Source organism: Quercus lobata, chromosome 5 (assembly GCF_001633185.2).
Source record: "Quercus lobata isolate SW786 chromosome 5, ValleyOak3.0 Primary Assembly, whole genome shotgun sequence".
Taxonomy (NCBI): domain Eukaryota; kingdom Viridiplantae; phylum Streptophyta; class Magnoliopsida; order Fagales; family Fagaceae; genus Quercus; species Quercus lobata.
The window spans coordinates 86,080,401-86,095,071 of NC_044908.1; the positions used below are offsets into that span (position 1 = coordinate 86,080,401).

At 37.1% G+C, this 14,671-nt stretch overlaps 1 protein-coding gene across 2 annotated transcripts; it reads right to left on the reverse strand.

Annotated features, from left to right (window-relative positions):
- Nucleotides 1-3,555: 3,555 nt before the first annotated feature.
- LOC115992117 (3-deoxy-manno-octulosonate cytidylyltransferase, mitochondrial-like) lies at nucleotides 3,556-11,993 on the reverse strand. 2 transcript variants are annotated; one of them, XM_031116185.1, is made up of 8 exons: nucleotides 11,578-11,993; nucleotides 8,461-8,506; nucleotides 7,536-7,622; nucleotides 7,330-7,454; nucleotides 6,160-6,299; nucleotides 5,230-5,281; nucleotides 4,993-5,103; nucleotides 3,556-4,052 (listed from the first exon to the last, which is right to left on the reverse strand). In XM_031116185.1, the coding sequence occupies exons 1-8, from the start codon at nucleotides 11,824-11,826 to the stop codon at nucleotides 3,960-3,962; spliced, it is 903 nt and encodes a 300-aa protein (XP_030972045.1). In that variant the 5' UTR covers nucleotides 11,827-11,993; the 3' UTR covers nucleotides 3,556-3,959. The 2 variants fall into 2 exon arrangements, with proteins under 2 accessions (XP_030972045.1, XP_030972046.1); XM_031116186.1 differs by having other exon boundaries at nucleotides 7,536-7,610; nucleotides 11,578-11,958.
- Between the last annotated feature and the right edge of the window lie 2,678 nt (nucleotides 11,994-14,671).

A 14,671-nucleotide genomic window follows, 5' to 3' on the forward strand; every position in this document is an offset into this window, starting at 1 on the left:
TATGACTCATTATCGGCTATAGCCGAGATTTCTGCCTCTGGCCGATGCTGAATGGCCGCTACTTGGCATTGCCGAGCAGCCGCTTGGTTCCCTACTATCTCCAGCACTTGGTCTCCGGATGGATACTTCACCTTCTGATGTAGGGTGGACGAAACCGCTTTGAGTGCGTGAAGCCAAGGTCTGCCCAAGATGGCCGTATATGGAGAATAAACATCTACGACAATAAAATCCACCTCCACCACCTCCGTGCCTGACTGTACGGGCAACCTGATTAGCCCCATAGGAATGACCAATCTCCCCTCAAAACTGACTAGAGGGGAATTATAGGTCGTCAAGTCCTCCGGTTTCAAACCTAGCCCCTTGTACAAATCCGGATACATCACATCCGCTGCGCTCCCCTGATCAACCATCACTCTTCGGACATCGTACCCACCAATCCTCAGCGTGACCACCAAGGCATCCTCATGGGGTTGTATAGTTCCAATTAAATCCTCATCTGAAAAACCCAAAATCAAAGGGACACGCCTCTTGGCTCTCTTCGATGCTTGAGAATGATCCTCGGCGGGGAACCGGGACACCGACGACACTCTTGTGGGGCAAGAGCCAGTCCTTCCCGGGGCCGCAAAGATGACATTGATCATTCCCCGGGGTAGCCTTGATGAGGCATCCCCCCGCACCTCAGAACCTGCCTGGCTCGCCCTTCCGCTTGAATGGTGCAAGAGTTGCTTTAATTTCCCTTCTCGGACCAACTGCTCCAAATGGTCCCATAAATTCCTACAGTTGTCTGTCGTGTGACCATGGTCTTGATGGTAATGGCAAACAAACTCGGGTTGCGCTTTGTAGGCTCTCCCGCCATCCTGTTCGGCCATCTGAAGAATGGCTCATCCTTTATCTTCTCCAAGACCTGTTGAACAGGCTCCCGAAACACTGCATTAACGGCCTGGGCATCCGCCGAGGCCGACTGCCCAGCGAAGTCCCTCCTTGGTCGATTATTATTAAAACGATCCGACCTGAAATCCCTTCTCTCTTGGGGGATCACTTTGGCCTTTCCCTTCCCTTGATGTTGATCCTCCTCTATTCTCTTGTACTTCTCTATTCTATCCATCAGCTGGTGCACACTGGTGACAGGTTTGCCCGTCAAAGATTTCCTCAAGTCGTAGTCAGCTGGGAGACCGGCTTTGAAAGTGGTTATAGCCACAGCGTCATTCTTCCCCCCTATCTCGTTAAACATTTCCCAGTACCTGTCCGAGTAGCTCTTGAGAGTCTCACCCTCTCGCATAGACAAAGTCAACAAGGAGCCCAGAGGCAAGGGAGTTCTGCTGCATGTAATAAAGCGAGCGCCAAAAGCCTGGGTCAGCGCTTTGAAGAATCCCACAGAATTGGCCCTTAAGCCATTGAACCACCTCATCGTCGTTGGACCCAAACTCGATGGAAAAATCTTGCACATCAGAGCATCATCCCTGGAATGAATAGCCATCTTCTGGCTGTAATAACTTACATGTTCCACCGGATCCAAGTGGCCATCATACAGAGAGAACGTAGGTTGATTAAACCGCCGAGGATGGGTAGCGTCATCTATGCTTGTTGTAAATGGTGATTTGGAAATCTGACTCAATGTTTTGTTCATCGCATCGTTTCCCAAGCCCCTGCTAGTGGGACTTTTACGCCTACGCCTATGACGACGCTCCTCTTCGTAGGAGAAAGTTTCGCTTTGCGGAGTCCTCGACCTCCGCCTGTAACTAGTTTCATCCGACTCCCCGGATGATAGTTCAAGGCGAGGTGGTGAACGTTCCCGTCGTGCATGGCGCAACTCTCTCTTCAAGTCCGCAATCTCACGTTGCAAATCCCCATCATGCTTCACGTGGGAAACGTGACTCTTCCCGCGTGTACGGGTTCTCGTGGTGTGAGTAGTATGTATACTCCCCTCCTGGACTTCCCTCTGTTCGGGACCTCTTCGAGGACCACCGTGCTGAGAGCCCCTTGATTCTGCCTGATGCGGGCTGATATCACCCTGATGCAGCCCCGCTGCGGGGTGAGGCAGTTCCACTCCTTCCATTGAAAACGTTGTATTAGAGGTTACAAAAGCTAACACAAGTTCTTCCCACAGACGGCGCCAATTGTAAGGACGAGATTTAGTACCGAACCAAAACAGTATCCGGTTCGTACGTGAAAGGCCCAGACAATATGATTTTTAGAGCGTGGGTGTAAAGAACTAGGCTAATTGTAATCTAACCTCCCAAGACTCAATTTCATGAACGTTCAAGGTTTTTCAGTTGATATTCCGGATATTCCCCCTTAGTGACTAATACCAATCCTTCTTTCTCTTCTCCCTTTTTTCTCTCTACTTTTCGTCTCTTATTCTTTTTTCTTTCTTTTTTCTGTCCGATCCCCCTTTTTTCATGTTCTTCCTTCAGTTTATATATCTCCCTTTGCGCTCCATCCTCGCCGCACACGTGTAGGTTGGGTTCGGAGGATTTCTTTTTGTCCCATCTGGTACCTCCTGGAACTTCCTATAGGCAGCTGTAAGGCTGCTTCCCCACTGTTCAGGTATCACCTCCACATTAATGCGGCCAGAGAGTTGGTTGAGAGGTCATTAATGCGGAGGTAGCTGTAGCTTCAGATATTTGTTTGCCTTATCTCTTTCATCTTTAGTCGGCTACTCTACCCTTTGAGATGACTGAATTCTGAGATCTGATCGCAATGAGACCACGTCCTGATCGTTCTCGGACGCGATCGTCCTCGGACGCGTTCTGCCGAGGACCATGGTGTCCTCGGACGGGTATATGGCCTCCGATGGGCCACTGGCCCAACAATCCTGAACTCATTCTGAATCCTATGGGCCTATTAGTCGAACGATCCCCACATTTTTTATTAAAGTAAATTCGATACATTGTAACCCAATATGTGTACTACAAATATATATATATATATATATATGTTAAATTTGACATATTGAGTCGATATTAACAAAATTATTTGCTATTTGTAATGAACAATTATTTAGATACTTAAAAAAAAGTACATAAAAAAACAGTATGCAAAAGCTAAACATTTTTATTTAAATTACAATAAGTTATAAAGTGTAATGACTAAAAAGTAAAAAGGCATTATTTGCTTTCCCTTTGTTGTTCCAAATAATTGTTAGGATAACTACATGTTCATTCTATCCAATTAAATTATCTTTACATACGACTCATCATATGAAAAAAATTTGTGGCCATATTTAAATGAATACAAATAACTTTATACATTTTATAATTTAATTTATAAATATACATAAATTTAATTGAGGTGTAGGTGTCATACCTAAGAATTTTTTTTTCAGAAAAATTGTAGCGATGATTCCCCACAAGGGCCACAACATGGCAAGAGGGGAAGGTAGTACATGGGCGACCTAATTTCCCTTATCCTTACTTTTTAACATTTAATTAATAGACAAATTAGTTAGGATTGAGAAAGAGAATCTCTGAGCACATGCTTGTAAATACAGGTCATCTAATCAAATCATCAAAACGAGTAAATAGTTGCAATTCATACCCATCTGAAGTGACCATATTTTCTAAGGAGCATTGGATTTGCTTGCATGTCAAGTTTATCACAATTATTCATTACAAATATTTAACAATCCCTTAATCAATATACCAATTCACAAAACTCAATCACAAGGAAAGTCCCAAAAAAAAAAAAAAAAATTCTCATTGACATTTAACTCTAAAATTTAACCTATCTGTCATGGGTGAAACAAGATCTGCAATCTATGACTGAATCACATAGCTCTACAATATGAAGGAAAGTGGCTCATAAATAAATCTATATCCTATTTAACATGATTTTCTCCCCTTTGGACCAAGCATTTCGTACACTGAAGAATGCCAATGAATACTATTTGAAATGAATCACAATGATAATGGTAATTGTGAGCACATATGAACTGGAATCCTTGTCATTGTCGGATATATCTAAGACAAGTTCCTCTCACGCATGTAAGATTCTATCTTTTCTACATCTTCTGGAGCGTCAACACCATGAGCCTCATGGTCTACCTTTATCACCTGCAAAAATAGCATTGTGTAAATTTAGAAAAATCCATATTTCAGCAAGAAAATTGCATCAACCTCATATGCACCCATTCCACATACCAAAATATTTGGAAAATTAAACAATTACTGAAAAAGAAAAGATTACATAGAAGAGCAAAAAGTAAGTTCATTATTGGCAGGCATATCTTCTATTAAGATTAGGTCAGTCCACTGTAGTATAAATTTTATTCTAAAAATGAGCCTAATTGCAGGCATTTGGTTTCTAATTAGGGTTGTTTCCAGCCTAATGTTTCAGTATTGGCTGTTTTAGTTTTGTACTTTCTATTTGGAATGAACTTTTGATTTATCCCAGAAGAGGGGGAAGTGGGGTGGGGGGTGGAGTGAAGAGACCTGCACAGAGAAAAGAAAAATAATCATATCACTTCATAGCATTGTTTCAATTGTGGTGACTGCTTCATTTCCATAAGCTGTCCAGAAACCCCGTATGTTCACTTTTGTAGCCATAAAACCTCTATCTAATGAAGCCAAGAACATTTAGTAATAGATGCTCTTGCTAGTTAAAGCTCCTATATCTCCAATCAGCAATTTTGCATTTATACCAAAGAAAGAAAGTTTATGGACACTTGACCCAAAATATAATGCTATATTAATTTCATCCTTTTGAAACTACTGGAAGATGACATTTCCATTTATAAATTTCTGCACCAAATTAACAAAATCTCACATTTAAAATACAGTATGGAGAAATAAAGCCAATTTGGTAGTGAAGGAAAGGAAAACAAGGTTGACAACTCTCCTGTAAGTTCTTTGCTTCAAATAATTGCAATTAAAAGAGAATAAAATGACTTCATTTCCTAAATGATTCCCAACACCAAAAAAAATCTTCAAGGAAGCAATGAGTGGGAAATGAACAAGCTAGTCAAAAGAAAAAAGAATGGTCAAATTTTAATACCTTCATTTTATACCCATTCTCAAGGACTTTAAGCTGTTCCAGATCCTCTTCTAGTTGCAGTGGTGTAGGTTGAAGCTCTGGATATATCTTCAAAAACTTTGAATCATAGCTCTGGCCAGACATAGAAAACAAAGAACTGTGAACCCACAAAGTGAAAAATAGTGTAGGCAATAGAAATTTCAAACGTTGATGCCACCGATAGCTCTAATAAAAGGAAAAAGGAAGCCAATTTGATACCTGAATTCCAAGATGAAGCAAGTATGGAAATTGTGGATTAACTTCTCCTGACCTGTACCAGGTAAGGAGTACACATTCATCAAGTCTTACTGAGCACTAAATAGGTGTAATATTGCAATCACTTATAATATATGATGGTGCACTGATTGCATGGTTGGAGAAGCAAAATCCTCTTATTTATTTTGATAAATCCTCTTTGAAAGTCTGCTTAGGGCAAAACCCAAGAATAAGTGTCCATTGTAATTAACTAGTTACTAGGGTTTTCTGTTTTATTTAGTTATTCTACCGTCAAAGTTATTATAGTAATTCTACAATAGTTGAGTATGGGCCATAGTTATGGGTCTTGGGGTTTATTTCATATTTTTAATTAATAAGTCAGTCTTAGTTTATGGGTCTTTATGTGTAGGCTTTACTTTACTAGTTAAAGTAGAGGTCCTACTGTACTAGAAGAAGTTAAGAGTAGGGTCTATATAAGTGTCTTACTGTACTCAAACAAGTTAGAGATGATCTATAAAATATTGAGGGTTTTGAGTATTGAGGCACGTTGGCCTTATTGTTCTTTTTGTTCTCTTCTTTCTCTTCTTTCTTTTCTTCTTTTATTTCTTCCTCGTATTTTTCACAGATACTACGTACTGTTCACAGATATAACCAAAAAAATTCTATTATATTTCTTTCCCTTCTCTTTTCAACCATAAATCAAATCTTTACTCTTTTGAACCCTAACCCTTCTAAAAAGGTTCTAAACTCAAAATCCCCATCTCCCAACCCTAAACCCACCACAGGCACACTCATATGCAAAGTTCTCAAATTTTCCTACTCAATATTATTTCCGGGAAGCAAAATTTTATAAAAAAAAATAACCATGCAAAATCAACATGAAAAGAGAGAGGGTAAAGAAAAATCCCAGTCATACAAAACCCATAAACTCACTTGTTAAACGGAATCAGCCCCCTTGAAAAATAAATGGCATAACCTCTATTATCCACCACACATTTCACTCGATTTGGATCAAACGCATCTTCAGGTTTTAAAGATGTAACTGCAGTGCTAAACACCGCATCTGGTGCTGCCTGTAGCACACAAACAATTCCCACATGACTCAGAGAAATAAACTTAACAATGAGAGATACCCGAAAACAACAACTTTATTTCAACATGACTTAATAGACACAAAATGTAACAGGGCATCATCTATTATGGACGTGATTTTCAAATTAACTTTAGTACAAACTAAAGGTATATCCGTACAATGCATGGATTAAGTAAAATTATATGTAAATTTAATATAGTTTACTCACTAATAATAGTAAACCAATAATAAAAATAAAAGAACAAAGTTATCTCAAGTCACGGGTGTTCTGACCCTTGATGAAAGTAGATTTCTTTCTGAGGATCAATTTGGGATTGCATGAAAGAAGTACATTGTGTAAGAATAAAATTAAGTTTTTATTTGAAAAAAAAAAATTATGGTAAAAAAATTTAGAATAAATAATGAAATTTATTTTAAATTTCTTATAATTTTTGGTAGTAAATTTTAATTGAAATAGTATTTTAAACTTCTTGAAACTTTTATGATAGAGTTTCACTTAAGGCGAACTATCTTAAAAATTAGAGAGTCACATGGCAAAAGCATTTTCACAACCTATAACATTTATGTTAAATCACATAGCATAAGCAGGAAGTGAAACTAATTTAAAACAATAAGTGAAACTAATTTAAAACAATATGGAAGTTATTTAAAAAATTTTGAAACTTTTGGAAACAAAATTTTACTTGTATTTTAACATTTTTGAAAATTTAGTAATAGAGTTTCACATAAAATAAACTATCTTAATAATTTTAATATATTTATAGTAAGCCACATGAGAGAAGCACGTTATATATGACAATCTGAAGTGTTAAACATAAAGGGGTAAAATGACAGACATCCATTTGGCAAAAAAAAAGGGTATCCACTTAGCGCAACCGCAACATATGTAACACAAATTTTGATATACAATATATGATTTGAACTCAATGAAGGCTGACATGAATTCTCTGTTCCATGAGGTGGCAGTAACAATATATGAGCCAAAAGTTGTTCAAGGAATACAAATTTACCTGCAGGGCTTTAACAACCCCATCTATGATCTCGGGTTCAATAAGAGGCTCATCACCCTGAATATTGACAACAATATCATATTTTTTTTCAAGCTTCTGAAGAGCTTCATTGCATCGCTCAGTACCTGTAAATTTATCCGACAATATGATCTATTAGAACTATTATAATATAAAATTTGCAAGAAATTCAAAACCAAGCTGACTACCATTTCGGCAAGATTCTGATGTCATTATGACATGGGCACCAAATCCTCGACAGCATTCTGCAATCTTGCCATCATCTGTGGCCACAACTATACCAAGAAGACATGAAAGAGACATTCGAACACCAAGCAATCAACAGAGAGAGAGAGAGAGCGTAAAAGTAAAAAGAAAACTTATGCTGCAAACGTTTTCTCTCAAGATGATGTTCCATATATATATATATATATATATATTTAGGTAATGTTCTTTGTATGACCAAAGCCAATTCTGTTTCATTCTAACATGGTATCTATACATATTCCCCCCCAAACCCACACCCCCCCCCCCCCCCCAAAAAAAAAAAAAAAAAAAAAAAAAGACTTAGACATACTTGTCTACCACCAATACTACCCCAGATTTGATGCTCACAACTTTGTCAAAAGCCACAATCCAAAAAGAAAGGTAACATGAACTGTTCAATAGCAACATTGAGCAACTTCTCACCTAAGAAATTGCTAGAGAGAGGAAATGGTGCACCTCATAGTTTATCCTTTGTTAATCCTCTTCAGATCCCTAGTTACAGGAATATTTTAATTCAAATAAAAGGAAATAAGAAAACTATAAGTGATCCACAGCAAGGCAAAGTTCAATACCAGTTCTATGACATGTGATATGCAAGAACAAGTTTAACTCTTAAAGAAAGATTAACCTTCTAGGAACATCGCCAAATTTAGAGCCATTAGGCACACACCTCTGTGCATCACATTAAGATGCCTCAGAATATATGTAAAAAGGACAAATGCAAAGTGGAATTTTAGTTTAAGACTACAGCAAGTGGTCCAGAGTCACCCTCCTCAGGGATGTTCTTTATGAAAACATCACAAAAAGCCAAGAATCTTAGCCATAACAGCATAGCAAATTATGGGAAACTCCAGTGATTAGACATACCAATATGGTCTAAAGTAGCCGCCAGTTTTGCCCTTTCCCATGTTCTCTGTAGAAAGCCAATACATAAGATATCCTCAGTCCATTAAAGATGACATAATCCATTGAAAATTTAGACAAAGGAAAAATTTACAAAAAAAACTTTCAAAGAAAAGAAGACCAATTCCTATACTTAAACATGGGAAAGCAAATCCTTTCAAATTCTATGTATTTCTTAGAAATGTGTAAGGCAGAGTGCTGCAAGTGCAAAAGTTTGCATATGTAAATAGAACCTGTTCTGAAGCTTCCAATCAGAACTCAATGAGAGTTCAGAGATGCAGCCATTAAAGATTTATTTGTCTATTCAGGATTTTTTTATGGGGCCCATGTGTAAAGTTCAATTGAAGTGATAGTCATTTGGTTTTAAGGATCCAATTTTATGTCCTAGGGTTAAAAAGGTTTTTACTTTGGGCTTTTATTTAAAAAGCTATGGTCATCTGTATTCAAACTAATATTTTAATTTCTGCAAACCCTATGATTTAAGGGTATTTTGGTGGTTTAGTTGAGTCTAGAATTTTCTAGTGAATCTAAAATATCTTAAATTTCATTTTCTTTGAGCCCAACTTAGTCTTTTATTAGGTATTTTGTTTAATAGTCTCATTAGGAGTCCTAATACTACTAGAGTAACAAAACAGGGGTTTTAAATATATATGTGTTCATGAACTCAAAAGGCTAGATGAAGATGATTATTTATATTGACTTTTTAAGCATTGAGGCATGTTGGCTGTAGTGCCTTCTTTTTCTCCCTTTCTCTTCTCTTCTTTGTCTTCTCTTTCTCATGATCCAAATAACAAGTACTATTCATATAGCCCCAAAACACCATAAAATCTATTTTCCTTCTTCCATGTAACCCCAAATCAAGCTCTTTCTTTTACCTATCAAAAAACCCTACAGCCCACATACATTCTTTGACCAAATAGCAATCAAATAATTTATCAACCCACCTTTTAACTCCTGACACAGGCCCATAACACTTCCAACAATTCAAAACCCTAAATCTACAAATTCTCCTAACCACCACAAATAAATTTAGACAAATTCGCTCAATTGTTTCTACGTCAATTTGATATCAGAGACAAAATTCTAGCACAAGTCCTTTGTTGAAATTCTCTTCGCCAACATCTTAATGAAATTTCTCATTTAAGATGGTGGTCAACAATGCGGAACTAAATTTAAGGTTTCAGCTTTCACTCAAGATTTTGTCCAAGCAAAATTTTTACCAATTGAATGAAAGAGTGTGTTTCATAGAAGCAAAGCAAGAAGATTTTCTTACTATGCAATAAACTTTGGATAAGCTGCTAGTAGCTAATTTGGAAAAATATCCTGCTAGAACAACAGCTGATCAAGAATTTAGATATTCTAAGTTAGACCCTAGTTTATCCCTATTTTTGTTGGCAAACATTGCACCAGTTACTCTTTCAAAATCTAATGTATACGGCCCTGCCAATTTGCTGCCACATAAGCTTTAATTGCATATAGGTTCAATGTCGCAAGGCATGGCAGTAAAGAGAGAAACTCAGCCTTAAGATTCACCGCAGCAAGTCCAACTTCAAGAACAACCAGGGGAATACATTACAAAGGCAATGGAGATCACAAAAGAGCAAGATGAGAATAAGGTTGCTCATGGAAAAGTCAATACCAAGGAAGATTTGATGTTACTTATTATGGATCAATTCAAGAAGGATTTTAAAAGATGAAAAACCTTCCAAGCATTGATTTTATTATTCCAAAGGAATTTAACAATACGGTGGGAAAGAAAGAGTCTTTTTCTAATTATCTTTAAGAATGTGTGCAAGTTTCAAGTTCAACAGTTATGATTATTCAGCACTACAAAACATTTTTTTGATAAGTAATAATATTTTTTTTGAAATTGAATATAACTTATTGTTCATGATGAGGAACACAAAGTATCTAAAAAAATTACAAAAAATAATACCGGAAATGGAAGAGACTCTTGGAACTCAAAAATGGAATTACAATGTGTAAAACCCTATGCGTAAGACCAAACAAACAAGGTATGAATTAACAAGTATTTCAATTGATCAAGAGGTCTCTCAATATTCTCAAAATTTAAGGCTGAATTTGTTTATTTATTTATTTTCCAAATGGGGGAGAATGATGCATATATGAAAGATTGATTTGTTACTACATGGCAAATTTGCCTATTCAAGATTTTTTTTTTTTATGGGGCCCAAGTGTGAAATCCAATTAAAGCAAAAATAAAGCAAAAGGTCTTGTGGTTTTAAAGATCTAATTAGATACCTATACATGTCCTAAAGCTAAAATAATTTTTAATTTGAGTTTTTATTTAAAAATTTATGGTCAATTTTGTATTTAAAGGTGAAATTGTAATATCTGCAATCCCTGCAACTTAAGAATTTTGGTAGACTAGCAAAGTCTAGAATTTTCTAATAGATCCTAAGTATCTTAGATTTTATTTTACTTCAGTTCATGTTTATACATATTTCTTAGTTTACCAGTCAAACTATGAGTCCTAATACTACTGGTATAAGAAATTGTCTTTATATATATTTGTGCTCAATGTACTCGAAGATTAGAAGGAATTGATTAATAAAAATATTGAGTGTTTTGAGCATTGAGTCATATTTGCCTTGTGTTCTCTCTCTCTCTCTCTCTCTCTCTCTCTCTCTCTCTCTCTCTCTCTCGTGGTACTCCCCTAAACGCTATAAAGTCCTCTCTTTCCTTCTTCCACACAACCCTAAATCATGTATTTTCCTTCACCTATCAAAATCCTAAAACCCCACATACTTTCTTCGACCAAATAGCCATCAAATGACTTATCAAACCACCTTTTAATTCCCAACACAACCCTATAAATTGTTACCTACAAAGCAAAGCACAGAAACATGATTCTTTTTCATAAATTGTTACCCGCCAGCTACCACTAGTTGCGCTTAAAAAAAATTGGTTTATAAATTCAAAATTCAAAATTCTCAAATTCTAAAGAAGTTCGATGTCACACCTTTATTGACTAAGTAAAACTATAGAAACCCAAATCAGATCTTGCATTAAAGATATGAAATTTAAAGATAGACATAGAGAAATGAAGTAATTGGGTACCTGAATCATGGGCTTTCCGAGAATATGAACGAGAGGCTTGCCGTGGAACCTGGATGAGGCGAAACGGGCGGGTATGATGCCGACGACCCGACTCCGGAACTTCCCAAATCGACCCAGATAGGCGCGAGCGCCTACCGCCACCGCGATTGCCACTCCGGCGACAATGCCATGCACTATCCAAGCCTTGGTGTTGCTCGAAGACCCATCTGAAGAAGAAGAAGATGATGAACAAACTGACGGGGCAACCATGTTGTTTATGGATCTCTCTCTGTGTCTTTGACTGTGGATCGCTCACTCTAAATCTCTAACTTTTTCTTTTCTTTTCTTTTCTTATTTTATGAACTGTCTCTAAGGTAAGGTTGGAAGAAGACTTCGTGTCGTGAGCTTTGTAAAGTTACATTTGTATAATTTTTTTTTTTTTTTTTTTTGGTGCGAAATCATCATTTTGGTCATTTGCAAAGTCCATTAAGGTTTAGTTTGAATATCACTTATTTTGTTAAAAATTAAAAATATTATAGTAAAATAATTTTTAAATAGGTGAATAATGTTATGAAATCTATTTTTAATGAAAGTTTTGTTTAAAAAAGAAGTTTGTGGAAATCGTGAATAGCATACGGGACCGATTGGAAAAGTTGAAACACGCTTCTTTAAATAAATAAAAAAATACAGACGCAGACGCGCAAAAGCTGTATCCAAACATTACCTTAGCCCTAGTTTTTTAAACAGTCAATTTATTCTTGTTAATTTTAACTTACAATCAATTTAGTCCCTACCGATAAGTTTTATTAACGAAAAATAATTACATAGTAAATAGTTCACACAGTTGGCACACATATGGCTAATAAATAAATAAAAAGCCACGTCAACATATTCTTGTCAAAAATGGTCATATCATATCATTAAATCATTGACCTAGTTTTATGTTGTAAAATGCAAAAACCATATCACTGTGAAATATGGGAACCTTTATTATTTAATAAGAATGTAAGAATTGGGATTACTCAACAAAGAATTAACGTTGCTTTGCACTTGTGGTTAGAAATTTGTTCATGGGTAGCAATCGAATATTTATGATTGAAGCTATGAGATACCAAGTCAAATGCAACATCAAAAATTAAAACCTTATTCTACTCTATTTTCTTTTTTCTCACCACCCAAATATAAAATTTATCATAAAACTAAAATTCATCACAACCCAAAGCAAACCCAGCAACCCAAATCCATCGCAACCTAGATCCACTATGTCAAGACACATGCTGCACTAGTTGAAAAGAAATCCAGAAAAGCTGCATCAGTTGTAAAATTGTAGAACTTTCCAGAAATGACATGTAGCTTATTATTAGAGATGTAAACTGTATGTAGTTTAGTATAAGGCTAAGAGGTTCAGTTAGTTACACTGGCCAAAATTGGGAATTAACCCTGTTTGCCAAACAATATAATTAGTGGGTACTGTTATAAAACTATATTTTTTTACTAATATCTCGAGTTTGAAAGACTCGATTTAGGGCTTATAAATCGAGTCTCAAAGACTCGGTTTAGTGTTCTGATCACGTCTGATTTGGCATTTTTTCCACGTGGCGTCCACCTAGAAATTGAGTGTTTAAGACTCGATTTATAAGCCGACCCTTTACAAAACAAGTAAAATGTTTTAAGCCTACATCTTCAGCCTCCTTTACACATGTGTCTCAATGCAAAGATCGAAAACTCTACATGAAAGAGGCAATGTCTGTGCGCAACACCTTCGCTGCCCTGCACTCTTCTTATGCCACGTATCTCAAGAACACCAACGCTGCCCTCAGCAACTATGCTCACGACGAGGTTTCTCACCACCACCACCACTCGCACTCGACCCTTCTTTGTCTACTGCTTCTCCTCCTCATCCTCCTCCACCGCTCACGATGAGGTTCCAATTCGACTTTTAGGGTCATAGGTTTTTGGATTTTCTTGCAAAGAACCCCGATCAACAAGCCAAACGGGTCATGAGTTTTGGGGGTTTCATTTTTTTAATCTGGATTTTAGGTGGTTGTTGGGAGTGGATTTGTGCTGAATTGTTGGATTAATGCTCAGATTTGTGGGTTGATAGTGACTGGTCTGTGCTTGTATTTGGTGGTGGTTGGTGGTGGCTGATCTGTGTTTTGTACTCCAAACACTTGAAATCTTTTTTTATAGATATAAATCGAGTCTTTAAGACTTGATTTCCAGGTGGACGCCACGTGGAAAAGCGCTAGCTCAAATCAGATCAGAACATGAAAACCGAGTTTTGAGACTCAATTTATAGGCCCTAAATCGAGTCTTTTAGACTCGAGATGTTAGTATCAAATATACTTTCAAAACAGTGCCTACTAATTATAGATCAAGAATGAAGAAGTTGTGTCTTGATGCAAAGATCAAAAGCTCTACATGAAAGAGGCAGTGTCTGCATGCAACGCCTTCCCCGCCGCGCACTCTTCTTATGCCACGTATCTTAAGAATACCGGCGCCACCCTCGACGACTACGCTCACGGCGAGGTTTCTCACCACGAGGTTTCTCACCACCACCACCACTCGCACTCGGCCCCTTCTTTGTCTGCTGCTTCTCCTCCTCATCCTCCTCCACCGTTCACGGTAAGGTTTCAATCCGACTTTTAGGGTCACAGGTTTTTGGATTTTCTTGTAAAGAACCCTGATCAGCAAGCCAAATAGGTCGTGGGTTTTGGGGTTTTCATTTTTTTAATTTGGATTTTAGGTGGTTGTTGGGGGTGGATTTGGTTGGATTTATGCTGAATTGTTGGATTAATGCTTGGATTTGTGGGTTGACAGTGACTGGTCTGTGCTTGTATTTGGTGGTGGTTGATGGTGGTTGATCTGTGTTTTGTACTCTAAACACTTGAAATCTATTTTTACAGATATAAATCGAGTCTCTAAGACTCGATTTCCAGGTGGACGCCATGTGGAAAAGCGCCAGCTTAGATCAGATAAAAACATGAAAACCAAGTCTTTGAGACTCGATTTATAGGCACTAAATCGAGTCTTTTAGACTCTAGATGTTAGTATGAAATATACTTTTAAAACAATGCCTACTAATTATATTGTTTGGCAAAGAGGGTTAATTCCC

Coding starts and splice junctions, on each gene's coding strand:
- LOC115992117 (XM_031116185.1), bottom strand. CDS start 11,826: ATGGTTGCCCCGTCAGTTTGTTCATCATCTTCTTCTTCTTCAGATGGG. Junction 8,507..11,577: donor TCGGAAAGCCCATGATTCAG/GTACCCAATTAC, acceptor GGCTTTCTACAG/AGAACATGGGAAAGGGCAAA. Junction 5,282..6,159: donor GGGCTGATTCCGTTTAACAA/GTGAGTTTATGG, acceptor TACCTGGTACAG/GTCAGGAGAAGTTAATCCAC.